Source organism: Pundamilia nyererei, unplaced genomic scaffold, assembly GCF_000239375.1.
Source record: "Pundamilia nyererei isolate P.nyererei 1_Seehausen unplaced genomic scaffold, PunNye1.0 scaffold00026, whole genome shotgun sequence".
In the NCBI taxonomy this organism is placed as follows: domain Eukaryota; kingdom Metazoa; phylum Chordata; class Actinopteri; order Cichliformes; family Cichlidae; genus Pundamilia; species Pundamilia nyererei.
This window is the reverse complement of record NW_005187427.1, coordinates 1,474,113-1,490,790: the sequence shown is the minus strand read 5'-3', so window position 1 is coordinate 1,490,790 and position 16,678 is coordinate 1,474,113. Positions and strand designations below refer to the sequence as shown.

Genomic DNA, 16,678 nt, shown 5'->3' with positions numbered 1-16,678 from the left:
TTCTGACATCCTGACCAAAGAGGGTTTGGCTCTTGGTTTCTAAGAGTGCTGAATCTCCTGTCTGCTTGTCTCAACTTTACCATGAATGGCTATCTGCTAGCACTTTGCCCAGAGAGTTACTGTGAGAGTTATATTTGTCTTTATTGTCCATGGTTGTTGGGGGAGTCAGATGAGATGTTTTAAATTTCTTGAAAGTCATCAGTCTTGACTGCAGGAGGGAATGACGAAGTGTTTTTCCAAGACCGGGATGTGGGGTTGTTGGTGTCGAAGAGGCGCTATGAAGTAGTAATTAAAAAGTGTGTGTGTGTGTGTGTGTGTGTGTGTGTGTGCGTGTGCGTGCGTGTGTGTGTGTTCCAGGCGAGGGCAGAGAACAGGATGACATCCAGCAGGACCCTTCTGTTGAAATGACAGGTGTCCTGTCTGCAGAGGCGGTGAACCTCCACCACCTGTGGCTAAGGCCCTTTAAACTAGGCCAGACATAGCCACACATACACTTGCACACATGCACGCACTCAAACTCCTTCTAGTGTCTCACAGTCAACAACAATCTGACTGTCTCCCTTACTGGTGCATTGCTTAACTTGTAAACAAGTCATTTTATTCTTAGCTGAAATGTGTATAGTCTAATTTCATGCGTATGCGTGGGCCTCGTCTTTAGTAATTCAAGCTTGCTATTTAGCTCTCATATTCAAAGCACTAAAACACCATGAGAAGTGGTGACATCATTGCAAATGTTGAAATAAAACCTTATCTGTAAAGTTCACTGTCTGATATGGATGAGCCAAGCTGGCAGTGGGTGTTATCACTGAAGCGTGCTGATAAACACAGTGTCTCACTGTTGTCAGTGTTGTGTTGGTGCAAATTCATGATAAGGGCGTTGACCCAGCCATAAACACACTTACTGCGCATACAGTGGTGTAATTGTAGATTGTAATTGTCTCTGCATCTGCCCTGCATTAGTCCGGCACATTCTTCCAAACACGTTGAACACAGAAATTTATATGGCAAGAGTCTAGAAAGTCTGCTGCAGCATGTCAGAAAGATAATAATTTAATCTTCTGCAGTATCTCAGCTCTGTCATCAACCATGAAGGCTTCAGCTCACAGAAGTAGCCAAAAAGCAGTACTTAAAATACACAAGTTAATCTGTTTTGACAGAAACATCTGCAGGAAATCTAATGCGAGCTCCTTCTTAATAAGCCTTGGTATTAAACAGGGAACAACACAAATGAAGTGGAAAAAGTTTTTCATTTAAACCTCATTGCTGCAAAGCCTCATTCGCAAACAACTGTTCATTTTCTCTCTGACGACTTGTGGTTTTCTAGTCAGGACACCACCGGGTTTGTTTTCTCTTTCATGTTCTCTTTTTATTCTCATTTCCTGAACCAGAACATAATGTTGTATGAGCTATAAAAGCTCATTATCCTTTTTTCCTTCCTTATTACATTAGCAATTCTCCCTTAATGTAGGAAACTTACCAAAGAATCAAAGTTTCTCTGTAACTGCATACATTTTCAACCATAAAATTGTGATGTTTTCCTGTGATGCTGGCATCTGCTCTTCCTGTTTGGTAAACGTGTCTCCTCTTTTCTTTCCTTGGTTTTAGAATTTTCGTCCGATCACTAGCGGATATGCCAGTTACACCCGTAAACCTTCATATACCGCTGAACCCCAGTCACCTCAGGTTCCTCAGCCCGCTAACCTGAATAACGGACACTCCAGACCCAACAACGGACACAGCTATGGGTATGGCAATGGAACCGGGCACTCTCAGTACAACAACCCTGCAGGACTATATGCTCACAATGGAAGCAATGGGGACAGATCACTGCCGAGCAAGATGGGAGGTCTCGGCATCAGTGCCACACACAGGTGAGACAGCAATACCGTGTGCTTTCCAGGACTGTAAATCATAAGCATCCAGCCACACCTTACTTGCACTTTTGACAGGTTAATCTACAGTTACTGTAGCGCTTGTTATTTTCAAATATTTACCCTCCTCTTTAAAAGAAATGCAGAAGCAACACCAGTTTTTATTCTGAATGTTCTAAAATCCAATAAGTATAAGTAAATAAGTATAAAAAAATCTTCAAATATAGTTTAAAGTCTATTATTTTAATGCAACAACATTTTCTTTTACTTATCTTGTGCACTTATCCCAAGTTTCTGGTTACTTCTCTAGCTAGAAATCCAATTTGTTGTTGTGTTTACCTTAACAAAAAAAAAAAAAGAAATCAATGAACCACGTGTATGTAATCGCTGTTTATATCAGATTTCAAAATATCCCCCTCATGAGTTTTCATGGACCTTTTTACACACATTATATCTGTGGGAAAATCACACAAGGAAATAGCTTTACCTTTCCCTCCACTGCTTCTAAAAACAATCATCCTATCTATTATTAAAGCCTCACCAGTTTCCTTGCAGGTCCCTGTGCAGACACTTAACACAGAGACACAGAAACAAACACACTCTGGATGTCTTTTGATACAGCTGCACAGATAGCCTTGTGGACTGTAAAAGGCATTTGCTGTCTTGTATCCCCTCAAGTGGGCAATAAATGTGCATGTTCAGTCTCCCAGTGAAGATGCTTTTGAGCACTCCTAGACACAGCCCCCACATACGCACACAAAGTTGCACTCAAGTGTTTTAACACTATCTTTGTTGCCTGCTGTCAGTCAGTTTCTCTTACACACATATTACACAATTCTGTCTGCTCTCGCTTTCTCTCAATCACTCTCACTTTCATGACAGCTCAGGCTTTTCCTCTCAGACACACAGTCATACTCCTGAAAGGGCATCTGGAGACAGACTTGTATTTAAGTGTGTCTGGACTTGCACACATCTGTCAGCAGTCCTAGTCATCTTCCAGAAGTTAGAATGTTTAAACTTTTCCAAATGAAGGGAAGCACTGGGAATAATTTGATAGATGACATAAGGAATAGAAGTATAATACAAAGCTGTTTTGATTAAGACTTCATGCGTTGAGACAGAAATACAAAAAAATGATGCACCGATGCGCTCTATATATGCAGTTTTAATTAGAAAAGAAAAATACTGTAGTTCTTCCTTACTCTTTCTCCTTACCTCATATGGCTGCAGCCATCTGAAACTTTTATTCCTCCCTTGGTCCCAAAACACATTTTGACATTACAGAAATATGAAGTGGCTATATTTGACATCTGCTTAAAAACAAAAATAGTATTCCCAGGATTCACAACTTTGTCCTTTAGGGAATACTTATTGTTTTTTTTTTGTTTTTTTGTTTTATCCTCTTATTTAGAAGATGGAATCTCCATATCTGTAAATTTAAGCCAAAGCAGTAGTGGCCTGGGGAAAATCAAGAAAAATGCTACTTCTCACTTCATTTGTCACCTCAATAAACAGCAATCTGTTATTTCAGCTCGTTTTTTTTTATTGTGCATTCTCTTCTGATGTTGCATTCCGAAAAAAAAAATTATTAGGGCATAATTTCATTATTGGATAACTTATAAATAAATTATAAGTGTGTAGTATCCTTGTTTTTTTGTTTTTTTTCATCCGATTCCTTACCTCACTCATTATGTTTGGTTTCAAAGAGAAATCATGCTAATGTGCCATGCAGAGGGCTTCAAAACAAAAGCCAACAAAACAGTAGGTGACGTCATGGTGGCGATGTCCTATTTTTATGTATAGTCTACAGTCTTGATGGATCACTAAAATAAATTTATGTTTCATGTCTTGTCACGGTTGAATTTAAAATGGGTTATACTGAATATTGGTTTCATTGAATCTTTCAGCCCAGAGCCTCCCATACAGTCTCCTGTGAGCCGTAACGGATTTGACACGGAGTCAGACGTCTACAAGATGCTGCAGGACTATGAGGAACCTGTCTCAGAACCCAAACAGTCTGGCTCCTTCAAATACCTCCAGGGAATCCTGGAGGCTGAGGATGGAGGTATGGATTCATGTGTTTGCATATTTGTGTGTCTGCTTATCATGTGTGCAGAAAAAAGCATGTGAGAGTTCACTCACTGAACCTTTTAAACTTTATTTGGAGAGATCACCCATTGCTGCTAAAGATTCTTGTTGACATTATTGCACCAATTAACTTTATTGTGAAAGTAAAGTCATTTTATCTTGCTGATTAACCATTTTGCCCACTAAATTTCCAAAAATAGCCCAAGCAATTCAGTTAGACTTGTTGTTCAACACTTCAAAGCAAAAAAACTATACATATATATTGCTTTTAAAAGCTTGAAAAAGAGTAGATAATTTTATGTTAGAGAAGAAATTAAGCTTTAAAACTGCCAGTTTTAAATTTGTTTTAAGTTATAAGTTTGTGTATATTTTCTCTATTTATGACAAGCTGTCATAAAGAAACCAAACAAACAACACTATATTTATACTTTACAACAATGATAATATCAGCTGTCAGAATAATTGTCGGTGCCACATACCAAACAGGTATAATGCACAAAGTATCTGCACATCTGCACAAGTATAAATGTAAACGGTGGAAATTTCTGAGTAACTATTTCCTCTAATGCAGATGAGTCTTGTGTTTCCAGTTAAAGGGCCTTCTTGCACAGGCATTCGTTCACTGACTGTTATGAACTCCTCTGTCTAAGTAGCATAGTTTTCCTTTTATAGAAATACACAGACAGCAAGGTTAGGGGACAGATAGGAAGACATGGGGAGGAAAGCGAGATAGAAAGTAAAAAAACCAAAACAAACCCAAGACAAAGGAAGCAGGAGAAAGATTAAGTGTTTTAAATAGCTTGCATGCAGATTGACCGGGGGAGTTTTTGTAGGGCAATTTACTGCAAAAACAACTTTACAAAGGACAATAAAGTGAGAAATATGGTTTTCCCGTCTGCCTTCTGACCGCCTGGAATTCCAGCTTTTAAGAAGGGAGTCATATGATGCTGACAGCAGCAGGGAAAAGCTAATCCCTGGAACTAAAACCTTCTCTTCACGTTCCATGTTTACTGTTAACGCAGCGCAAGCCCGTTGGTATGTTCAAACACAAATAGCATGGGCCTCAGAGAAAATGATCTGTCACCAGTGACTAAGGATTTTCTAAACCTCAGATATTAACATTGACACATCTTTTTAAAAAAGTCCTTTAACCCTAATTACATGTGGGGGAAAAAAAAAAAAAGCAACCCCAAAAAAAAACACTATATAAACTTCTCCACTGCTGTAAAAAGGCTCTAATGAGTAAGTACGTAATCTTTGTAATGCTAATTCTTACTCAAATATCCGTCCCCCATCCACAGAGGGTATACAAACTGACAATACATATACTACATACTGACTATACTTACTATTACATCAGCTTTTGATATACGCCAGTTATCCAAGATTTGGGAAATTTATTTGTTATCACAGTTAATATATTAGTATTAGTAGTAGTAGTAGTGGTGTTATCGTTTTTGTTATAGTAAATATATATGTACATAAATAAATAATTGTATTTTTTCAGGATCTACAAATCAAAACAGAAATTAAAATGGCAATGAAACGTTAAAATAAAAGAACAAACAATTCTCTGCTAATCAGATGTGCTGGGTTGTAGAGCGTTATTGCTTGAGGTAAGTATGGAATATTATTTAATTGTAATCTTAATATTTTTATTCAACAAACTGAAAAAAATCAGTATGGATATAGATTTCAATTCATTTGTACCATGAAATTGTCTTCTGTTTGGGTTTTTTTGGGTTTTTTTTTGTGTTTTTCATCAAATGTAACTCCATGTTTACTACACAAGATTACATAACTCACAACTGCTGCCTTTAATGTGCAGAGTAAATGATGTTGAGGGCCGTGTTCTAACCAAAACCGGATCATTTCCACCTAAGTAGTTTTTGGTGCCTGAATTTATACAGGAAGTGTAATCAAATAAGAATGAAAAAGTAAACTAATGAGCAAAACACAAAACTCCTGAATGAGACACAAACCTCTTTTAGCTGGCGTGCAAACTCGTGACTTATTCATTTGCCAATCCTCCAACTTCCAAATGTGGACGTTTTTAATCTTTAATGCCAGGGCTAGCACAAAAGGGCACCAAATCCGAAGTAAAACTTGTCAGGACTGGATATTTACTACAAATAAAACACAAAATAGTTTTTAAAAAAATCAAGTCTCTGAACTGGCATTATATAATGTTTAAGAGTTTTAGATAATTTAGAGTAGCATGATTTAAAGGTTTTCTTTCCCTGTAGAATACTCCGTTGTCTGGTTATTACATCTCAGGATCAGCCTTTGATGTGAGAGCTGACAGGATAATTAACAGCACAGGGAACAATGTAAACTTCTTCTGTGGGGAGACCTGGATCAGAGCCAAACCAGACTGTTTTCATAATTTGTCACTTCTTATAGCAGTTAAAGCAATAAGATGCTAACAACAGATGAAAGAGGTTGGATGAAAATGCAGATTTTAGGACTGATGGATTAAAGAGATTAAAGGGACCTCTTTTGTCTGCTCTCATCTGCCTTTCAGCTTGAGTGACTGACAGGTTGATTGACAGACTAAATCCTCGATGAAACAGAGACTCTAAGTTTCATCAAGCTATCTGTGCCTTCGTTGATTCAAAAGCTACCTGTGTCTTTGTTTCTATTCTGTGTTAGAGAATTAAATCCTTCTCCAGATGCTGCTTGTTTCCATTTCTTTTTTACTTGTGAAACAAGTAAAAAAAAATACTGCATTTGAATGAATGTCTTAAATTGCTGGAGGTGGTTCCTTTTTGGAGGCTAAAGCCAGTGTAGAGGTCGTGTTGACTTTTAAGGGCTTTTAAAGTTAAAGCAAACAAAAGTGTCAGTTTACCCAGAATTCCACAGAGTCTTCCATGGTTTGGTTGCAATGTGGATGGAGCGGTGGTGTGACTGTTAAATAGGAAAGTTGGGGTGTTTTAGGAAATACTGCAACAACCTTACACTTGAGTACATATCCTGTTTTCCACAAGAGGACATTGTTTTAGCAGCAAGGACACATACAAACACAAAGATGTGAAATGTGGAAAGGTAAAAGCAAGGAAAACAGCAACATGAAGCATTAAAGATAAGAACACTCAAATGCTAAGCTGTGCCACAAACCAAAATTCAATCTGCACTGTTGCAGATTGAATTTTATAATTTTCACCTTTACTGCTGATCGTTTGAGGCAAATTTTGAAGGAACACAGACCGGGGAGTGTTTTTGTTTCTTTAACAGTTGGAAAAAGAAATAAACACAGTGCCAGTGACCCCTGAAAAATACTCCAGACTCAAATGTTGTTTGTTTAAAGAAATTTCCAAGACGGGTTCAGGCTGTGTCCTTTCTTAGAAAAGACCTCTAAAGAGCACATCAATCAGCAGGACTGTTTTACTTTCAAAGTATAACATTCATCACATTTCTGATTGCCTCTTGGGTTACACCACTAATACTTTTACTTAACATGTGGGATATTTAAAGGATCTCTCCAAAATGACCACAACTGAAAAGGGTAAAATGATGAAAATAAGCTTAACACTGTTTGGGGTCCCAATTAACCAGGCAATGTCAAAAAAGAGGGGTTGGGGGGGGGGGTGAAAGAGAAGCAAAATGCATCTAAAAAAGAGGGTTTCTAGGTGTCTAAACATGTGATTCTAGCAGTGTGAAGCGATTTCACGGTGATGTGACATGAAAAAAGACGTAATTGATATTTGGTGTTAACAGCCCGTTGTAATTTGTTATGCTTCTGTCAGTTGGCTTACATTTAATTATACTTTTTTTTTTTTTTTCATCTGCATGTGTGGCCCCATATTAAAAACAGCAAATCTTTCTAAAACATTTCATCTGATCTTTCTCGTCATATTTTTCTTGCCATTATTTTTGACAGATTATTTTTGATAGAATCCTTCCTTTTAAACATCTTGGATGAAACCAAACCAACACAACACATGTTTCAGGAACAAATCAAGATGTCCTTGAAGAGTTGTAGAAACAGTACCTCTCAGCAGCTGTCGAAAACGACACTGATTCCCACTGCCTTAAATTCTGTGAAGCTTCGCACTCTGCGTTTGACATGGATGGTGGGCACAAGTGTGCCTGTCTGTTTTACAGTGCGTCTGCTTGACATTAGTCACAGATTATTGTGTGAATGTTACATGGGGTGAGATATGTGCTGCAAATGGCCAACTTGTCACTGTCGATCAAACGATACATTCGTGTGTTTGGCAGCAAAATATAGCAGGCCTGTGTGGAATGGCTTTTTTTTTTAGGTAAAGCATGAGCTGAAAAGCCCCCTTTTGCACTTATTTATGACTGTGGTACAAAAAATGCATTAGCTTTCCCGTTTGTTAGAAAGTCATGGTTCCATTAGAGTGCCTTAATGGGCAACTGAGGCATTCATCCCAGAAATAACATGGTCTGATAATATCATCTCTTAAACACACTATGGAGCAGTCAGAGGCTAACTGACACTGAGGGACAGAAATCACTTTGAGGAAGGTGCCAGACGTACGGTAATTACACTGTGGTTACTGGTAGTCATAGGTGGCCTGTTTGGCTGAACGGCCTCTGCTGGCACATCATCAGCAAAGGGAAGTCATGTAGTGGCTGTGCTTTACTGATTTACTCTGCTGCGCTTGGATGCATTGTACTGGCTCCAGATACCCACTATAAAATATCCCCTTTAATGCGTTCCAGTCAGGCATGACTAAATACCTGATTGTCTTAGAATTCACTTCTAATAAGAAATGACAACCATGGGAAGGTAGTAACACGCATCTACCACAGTACCACCATTTAAACAACCTAAAATCTGTTTTAAAAAATCATAACATAAATTAGCATTAAGCTTTATCTTGAAAGAAGACAATTCAAAGCATGCATCTATGGAAGGATTCTGAATCTCAGTATTTTTTAATATCAATACCAATTATGCCAGAGCTGCCCTAAATGACTGTATTGTTGATTAACAAAAAATATTTTATTATGTTTCTTTACTTATCCACCAGCGTGCAAATGCTCTTTGATCAAAATAATATTTTTTTAATGCTAAAATATAATTATTGTGATTGTCCATGATTCTTAAAATTCACTGTTTTACAGTATTTACTTGCACTCCTGAACAGGAAAAGTAGTTTTAGTAGTTAAAAATGTTGTTCTTAAATAACTTTTTTGTATAAAAACACAAATTCGGTTTGTTACTTGCATAATAAATAACAGTAATTTTAAACCATTTTTAACAGTATTTTTAAAAAGATTTGCAGGTTTTGTTTTTTCTGTAACAGATGGCTTGATAAATTTGTTAAGCCGTTTGTAAGCAGTATGATGAATCTCTTTACAAACCATTTTGCGTCTTTCACATGCGTCGTGTGATTGTAGCATATTGATGTGATGTGATGAGGTTCCATGAGCTACTTTCCTTGCTTGGTGTCGAGCCAGGCTGACTGATGCATTCCTCCCAGGAAAGGCACTACAGAATGTGACACTTGAATAGGGATCACGGGAAGGTGCCAGAGACACAGAAGAGGCACACAAAATGGAAAGAAAAGAAGGAATTCTGTGAATGTGATGTAAGGAGAACAGACAAGCAGAGCCCATATTAGGAAAAAAAAACATAGAAAAACTGGCAAATGTTCCTATCAGTATGTCTTGTAGGATTACTGTGTACATCGGTACTACAGTTTTTGCAGTTTCAATAGAACGAGGCTGAAGAAGAGCAAGAATGTTACTGTTTTTTTTTATTAAAGCTTTACCATGACTTGTCCCCTGGTTCCTGCAACCATGAACCAGGAGTTCAGGGCAGTTGCTGGGTCTTTGCTGTTTGGTTAATGCAGTGAATGTTGTTCATTTCAGTGTTAAAGTGTAATAATATTAGTTGGATGTTTTGCTTGAAGTCCTCACTTGCATGTACTTGGACAAACCAGCAGAAACATCTTCATATCCAACAGACACTATGTGTATTTCATATGTGTTGCTAATAATATAATAACACAACCATTGATTAGTAACAGTGTGCTTGTTGTGCTAACAGCTGAGAAAAAGAAACCATCTCAGTTACACTTCTTCCAAGTGTATCTCACAAAGGCGCTTGAGAGGCACACAAAGTGAAAAATGGTTGAGTGGTGAACAGAAACTACAGACAACTCATGTAGCATTCCCTTTCAGGAACCTATGTGACTTTTCACCTTCATTTAACAGAGTAGCGCTAACTTAACTTTAATTGAAAGAAAGCCAGAGAAATATGGAGACATACAGTCTGAAGAGATAAAAAAGATGGCAACTGGACTTTCTTAAACTTTAACTTAAAGAAGTTCAATCGCTTTCTTTTTCAAGCTCCCAAAACTACCATGACCTGAATGAGTGAGAACCTACAAACACATGGAGACGTATATAAAATACGCTTACCAGAGGGATACAGAGGAAGTGTTGTGATATCTCAGTGTCTAGAATCCCTGGAGCATGATGTACTTGCCTTTTTTTTTTTTCAAGTATGTCTCTTAACGACATATCGTTTTTCATAGGTGTGTCACCAACGGAGAGAATGAGAAACTTAAAGTCTCCCGTCAGATCTCCAATCCCCAAGTTGGGAAGCCCCATCCCCAGCCCTATGTCTGGTCTTCAGAAACTACCCCAGTGCACACGGTGCTGTAACGGTATTGTGTAAGTATTGTGCAAATTCTGACTTGTATATCCTAAGATGACAATAATATGTAAATAATGGGGTCATATTGGCGAGGGACTCTTTGGGCTGTGTGTAATATAAAAACATGTGCATAAAATATAAAAAAATGTACTTTTACATTTCAAGAAGCCATAAAAGTGATTAACTTGAAAATTTGCTGCGGTACAGTACAGACAAAATAAACATGACATTGGAGATATAATCGATTTTCTGTTGAAATGCTTGTGAGGGTCAGCAGGAAGTTATGCATCTCCCACTTATTTTATCATTCTGTCTGCTGCCATAAAGTTTAAGAGTATGCGAGGTGAGTCAAGGTTCTTCCCCCGATTTTGAAAACAAAGAAGTGATCTTTCACTGGTCGACATGCACAGACAGGCCTTTCAATAAGTCCTCAGAAAGCTCTGCTCACATTTATCATTTTAATGATTAAACCAAGCCATCCTCCACACCCTTTCCCATGCACACATTCTTCATACACGTATTGTGAATTGAACACACCTTTTGACAAACTAACCACATACACCGGTAATCCCCTCTCTAAAAAAGCAGCGGAGGTTAAAGAAATGTTAAAAAAATGATGTCATAAGCTTATTTTCAGTGTTAACAAGAGAACATTGTGGAAGCTTGTGCAGTATAATACGGCTGCTGTGACCTAAGCGCTTTTTACAGTCTTTAAAGATGTATTGAACACTGTGTCAGGAGTTTATCCTGCGAGTCATGCGGCCACTTTGGAAAAGCAAAGCACCAAGTTTATGATTTAATGGTCGTTGGCCCCAATCTCAAGGCCAGACAGGAAAATCTAATTGGAAACTATGAATGAACAACGTCCCTAACACTCTTGTCACCGTGCAGCTGACCAAAGTTCTTCTAAATTCACTGGTGCCAGTAAGTAGCCATGCAGCGGAATAAATGTGTACTGTTTAACAGCGTGTAACCTTTCTGCCACCTGAAGCTGACACATGTGATGAGCCGTATTCAAATGCTTGCATAGGTACAGTGGCTATAAAGTATAATTCCTGATTTGCATAGATAATGCAACATTTGATGAACAACTGTGAGTCATTCATTTTTGCTTAACGTCTTCTGTGATGAGGACATCTTTTTTTTAAACTGGCCTTCAAAAAGTCAGACAGCCTTTAAAGGAAAACTGCATTTTGCAATTTGCTTATCTGTCCAGTTTCCGATCACGCATTTATGTATTCATATCTTCCTCTATTGCTAAAAAGGTGAAATATAAGCCTTGAACACAGTGTGCACTCTTATTTATCACATTAATAAATGTTAAAGAGCAGGACTGAATAACAGGCTTAACCAAACTACGTAATCAGTGTTTATCATGATCCAGTAGAAGCTGCAGTAATATTTGCAGTAATTCACTTCTGCAGCTGCAGGATTTTATAACTTGTTACATTTATTTACGGTATAGTAAACTCTTTTTTTGTCCTCTTTTGTGTCTACATGTAGTGGCACCATCGTGAAGGCCCGGGACAAGCTCTACCATCCTGACTGCTTCATTTGCGACGACTGCGGCATCAACCTAAAGCAGAGAGGCTACTTCTTTATCGAAGACAATCTGTACTGCGAGACCCACGCAAAGGCCCGCGTCCAGCCTCCCGAGGGCTATGATGTTGTTGCTGTGTACCCCAACTCCAAGGTGGAGCTGGTCTGAGATAAAAGAGGGGGGGCTATACTGTAATACAACTGGTAACCAAAATATTGTAGAATGCGGCTACTGAGTTTACTCGCCTAAACTAATCAGGGTCTGTCAAGCAGGAATGCTTATCTTGGGTCAGTTTTGACTTTAGGAGAGTGAAATTTGCAGTTGAGTGATCCCAGATCAGTGCTTCCACACTGACAGACTTGATGAATGCTTTTTATATTGAGCATATCGAAATCTGTTGACAGAATACAGCTTTGGTAAGATAAGCATCGCAAATCTCCAGACTATTAAAAGGTTAGCGTTGTATGTTATAGTATTTAAACTGGCAGCCCTAAGCTCGAAACACATGGCAAAACTCATAAGAAAACAGATATGACTACTCTTGCTTTTTTACTGATCAGGTTATAACAAACGTAATCTCCCACTTAAGCCTTACACTAACTTTAAGACACCATGTGCATTATCACAAAATATTTTTGAGCTGATTTGCTGGGATGTGATGTGATGAGCTGTGCCGAGGATGTGGTTATTAGCTTTGAGGACTAATTTTCACAGTTCTCTTCTCACCACATAATATTCCAAGTCCTGTAAGGTATTCTGATATATTGTTCAAGTCCTGGTTATGGGTTAAAAGGCTTTTTTTTTCTCCTTCGCTATAATTCAATAATATACTTATTTTTGGATGGATTTTAGCATTTCTAACTCACTTTTATGCAATTTACCTTTTCTGTTGCAAAACCGGGGAACATTTCTGTTTAGTTTCCACGTTTTTCTTCTGCTCACTTGTCAGTTATGCAAACAAAATAAGCAATAGTTCACTTGAAGCATATCTCTAACAATGTCTGGAATGTGTCAGTATGTTTTGGTGACTGGGTTTGCTGAACCTCTGCTTGTAATAAATGCCTCCGTTTGCAGCTATGCAAGCACCACCTTCTGAAAGGTAAACAAATCCCTGCTGGAAACATCCTGAAAACTCTGTGAGAAACTCTAGAACTTGTTGGGAGTCAACTTCAAAAAATGATTCCCCCCAGATGTGAAGAAATGCGACTTAAATGCTAAAGTAAATTAGTTGAATGCAGTGCATCCATTTGGACATTTTAAGCAGGTGTGATGCACATCTGCGAATACAGTGTAGGTAGGTGGTGCTTCTGGCTTATGCACCTGACTGCGAGAGGAATTTCACTTCTCACACTGAAGAATTCCTGTTCACAAGAGCACAGAGTTCATTGGGCGCTGAGCCTTCAGGTTGACATCAGAATTCTCTCCACCTCTCATGACAGCTTTTAAAAACGATTGTGTGCATTTGAGACTGGAGACATAGCCACAGAAATCTGTTAGGACCGTGTAAACTGGGACTTCACAACCTAAAACATGTGGGAACAATACTCACTTTATTTCTTTCTTCATTTTTTATGTGACCCCACTATATACTGTAAATTCACACAGTTACTTTTTGGAAGAGAGCAAAAGACAGAAGTTCCCGCAGTGGCTTCAGATTTCTACAGCCAAGCCCTTAAGGCTAATGAAATATATTTCTACGTTTCCTCAGAGGGAAGGGGGGGAAATAAATTTAGGGACTGAGGTAGGGTGAGAAAGAGAAACGAGGGGACGACATGTATTTTGTTTTCTTGACAGAAAAACTTTCTGTAAGAAACGTGTAGCAATCAGTCTTAGCTTATTGTGAAATAATGTAATGTGTGGTGGAGTCAACGTGGTGCAGAGGAGCGATGATGTCCTTAATTTTAGAAATATTGCTAACAAAAATACTTCTGTAATTTGAAATGGGAATAAATTTTTGCATCGCTGATTTCCATTCTGTTTTCCAGATAGTAGCAGTGATGTTTAGCTGCTGGTATCTACCCAAGCTAGTTACGTGTAAATTATGAGAAAAATATATTGCTACCACATTGTGTCTTTGGTATTGTACATATTTGTTTCATTGTGATTGCTTTAACACACAGTATAGATCATGTCACTTGCGTGCCTTCGCAAACCCTGTGTCTAGTCTTTAAATAATTTCTGAGACACGAATCCTCTCCTTGTATTTAACTTATTGTTCTACCAACACATGTTTTTGTTCTGGATCTTCTTATTTGCTCTTTTTTTTTTTTTTTTTTTTCTAGGTTCTAAATAAAATGAAAAGTGCTTTATGATGGCATGATTTTTCACATTCTTTCCTGGGCTTAACTGCTGGATTTTACCACAAAAATGTACAAAAACACAAGAGACTCAATTTGTCTTAATTTTACACCCTAGCTCTGGCATGGTCCTTTCTTCATATTGCATGTTAGACCACAAGACTGTAATATGTGTGCTTTCTAACCAAGACCACATTACAAAACCCTTAAATGGAATAAAAAGACGAAGAAAGTCTTGATTTAGAAAGGCACTTTTACTTTTGTGTGATTTTCTGAGAAATTTGGTAAGAGAAGCAACTTCTTAATATAATTTCAAATGGATATTTTGCAAGGATGAACTACACTTGCTGACTGGACACACCTAAGAGGATATTTCCTGTGGTTATATGCCTAGTTCGTTGCTTTAGTAAGCCTCCATCATTGACACCTAATATGAATAGCATTGGTCATTTCATTACAGTGCTGATACTGCAGAGAAACTTTGGCTGTTAGCATTCATGTGGAAAATACTTTCTCAAAACCCTCCTAAATCCCCAACAGGTGCCTGACTGTGTCCTGTGTCCATAGCTCAGTGGTCAATTTTGGTGTCATAAGGGAGACCTACAGAATGTAAGGCAGGTGGTTCTAATGTTGCGGCTGATCAGTGTACTTAAAGCACAAGCATGTAGCTAAACAGATTAATGAAGCCCCTTTATATGTATACATAATGGCTCCCAGGGTGCCTCAAGCAGCTGAAGACAGACAGTGATGAGGAACGGCAAGCAGAACTATCATGGAAGACCAACCCCTCATGGGGTATACCATAAACAAATAGGGGAAGTGATGGACATCAAGAGATCCTATCCCTGGGTAGAAAAAGGGCAGTAGAGCGGATCTGATCATGTCACAAAAACAGACCTTAACCAGCATATCCATACAGGCAGAGATCTACCACAGCCAGCAGGACCCCAGTTGCAGACTGTGCAAAAGTGCCCAGAGAATGTCAACACATAGCAGGATGTAGGATGAAAGTTGGGACAGCGTACACTTTAAAGCACAACCAAGTGGGACAGGAACATTTGTGCCACATAGGGACTAAAAGTCCCCAAGTCCCAATAGGAGACATCAATAAAGGTCAGTGAGAACAACACAGTTCTAAACAGACAAGCTGATGATGGCCAACAAACCAGACACCGGTGGTTGACAAAGAGCAGAAGATCACAGTTGGGATAGCTGTGGCAATACCATTAGACAGCAATGTGAGAAAATAGTCCCAGGGCTGAAGGAACAGCTGGAGCAGATCTGGAAGTCCAAAGTGGTCCCAGTGGTAGGAACATTAGGAACCCCCAAACAATGAGAGTGGATCCAGCAGATTCCAGGTACAACAACAGGGGTCTCCACCCAGCAGAATAAGAACAGCTAAAACCTAATATATGTGTATAATATATATATTATATATATATAATTGGTTATTAGAATTAGTTAAACTTCAGTAAGTGAAAGAGAAATCAATATTTGAAGGACAGTACGAATCTAAAAGAATGATAGAAGGTGAAGCAAAGGGCTAAGTTCACTCCTACTTCACAGCTGCTAATGCTTCAGACACCCGTAACACTCATAATGTTTACTTTATCCTTATCTTTTTTTTTATTTTACTACTATACTACAAATATACTATACAAATATATTTGTGCCACTGCAAGGGTTCAGACACAGAGAAATTTATGAAATAAAAATTAAAATGACCTCAATTTTGGTGCAGATTCCCTTCACACTAAAAAACTTCCCAGACCCACACAGTGAGGTGTAATGAAAACAGGCAGTGAGATATACAGCTGTTGCGTGCTAAGAGTTCTGCTTCAGCAATAAACATTCTTAAAGATAAACATTGCTCAGAAACACAGCTTGCTTTGCTCTGCAGGCTGCAGCATCGCAAACTAAGCAACTAAGACTGTGAAAGCTGACTAAGCAATTTTATTACTTACCAGATCAGCAATCTAGCCAGTGTCGGCCAAGTTTATTGTGTTGAACTTCATGGAAAACGCTTCCACATATAGTATAGACATCTCACAATAAGTTTGTGGATAAATCAGAATAGACTCGGTGTACTTTTTTACGGTGGAACAATAAATCAGAGTTTAATGACACGCCCAATGCAATATATTTAATCCTTGGCTGCAATAGTTAGGGGCTATGTCATTCTGGAGCCCTCTGGTAGAAGTACTTGCTTGACAGCTCTTCCTGTATATATAGAGAAGCTAATCATTAT

General features: G+C 38.3%; 1 protein-coding gene across 1 annotated transcript in view; it reads left to right on the top strand.

Moving 5' to 3' along the window:
• The window catches only part of pdlim4 (PDZ and LIM domain 4), a 45,910-nt gene extending 31,692 nt beyond the window's left edge, over positions 1–14,218 (top strand). Inside the window, exons 4-7 of the mRNA XM_005727740.1 lie at positions 1,606–1,871; positions 3,779–3,936; positions 10,472–10,610; positions 12,097–14,218. Coding sequence (XP_005727797.1) covers positions 1,606–1,871; positions 3,779–3,936; positions 10,472–10,610; positions 12,097–12,301 — 768 coding nt within the window. The 3' untranslated portion in view covers positions 12,302–14,218. The remainder of the gene's footprint in view (positions 1–1,605; positions 1,872–3,778; positions 3,937–10,471; positions 10,611–12,096) is intronic.
• Positions 14,219–16,678: the final 2,460 nt, after the last annotated feature.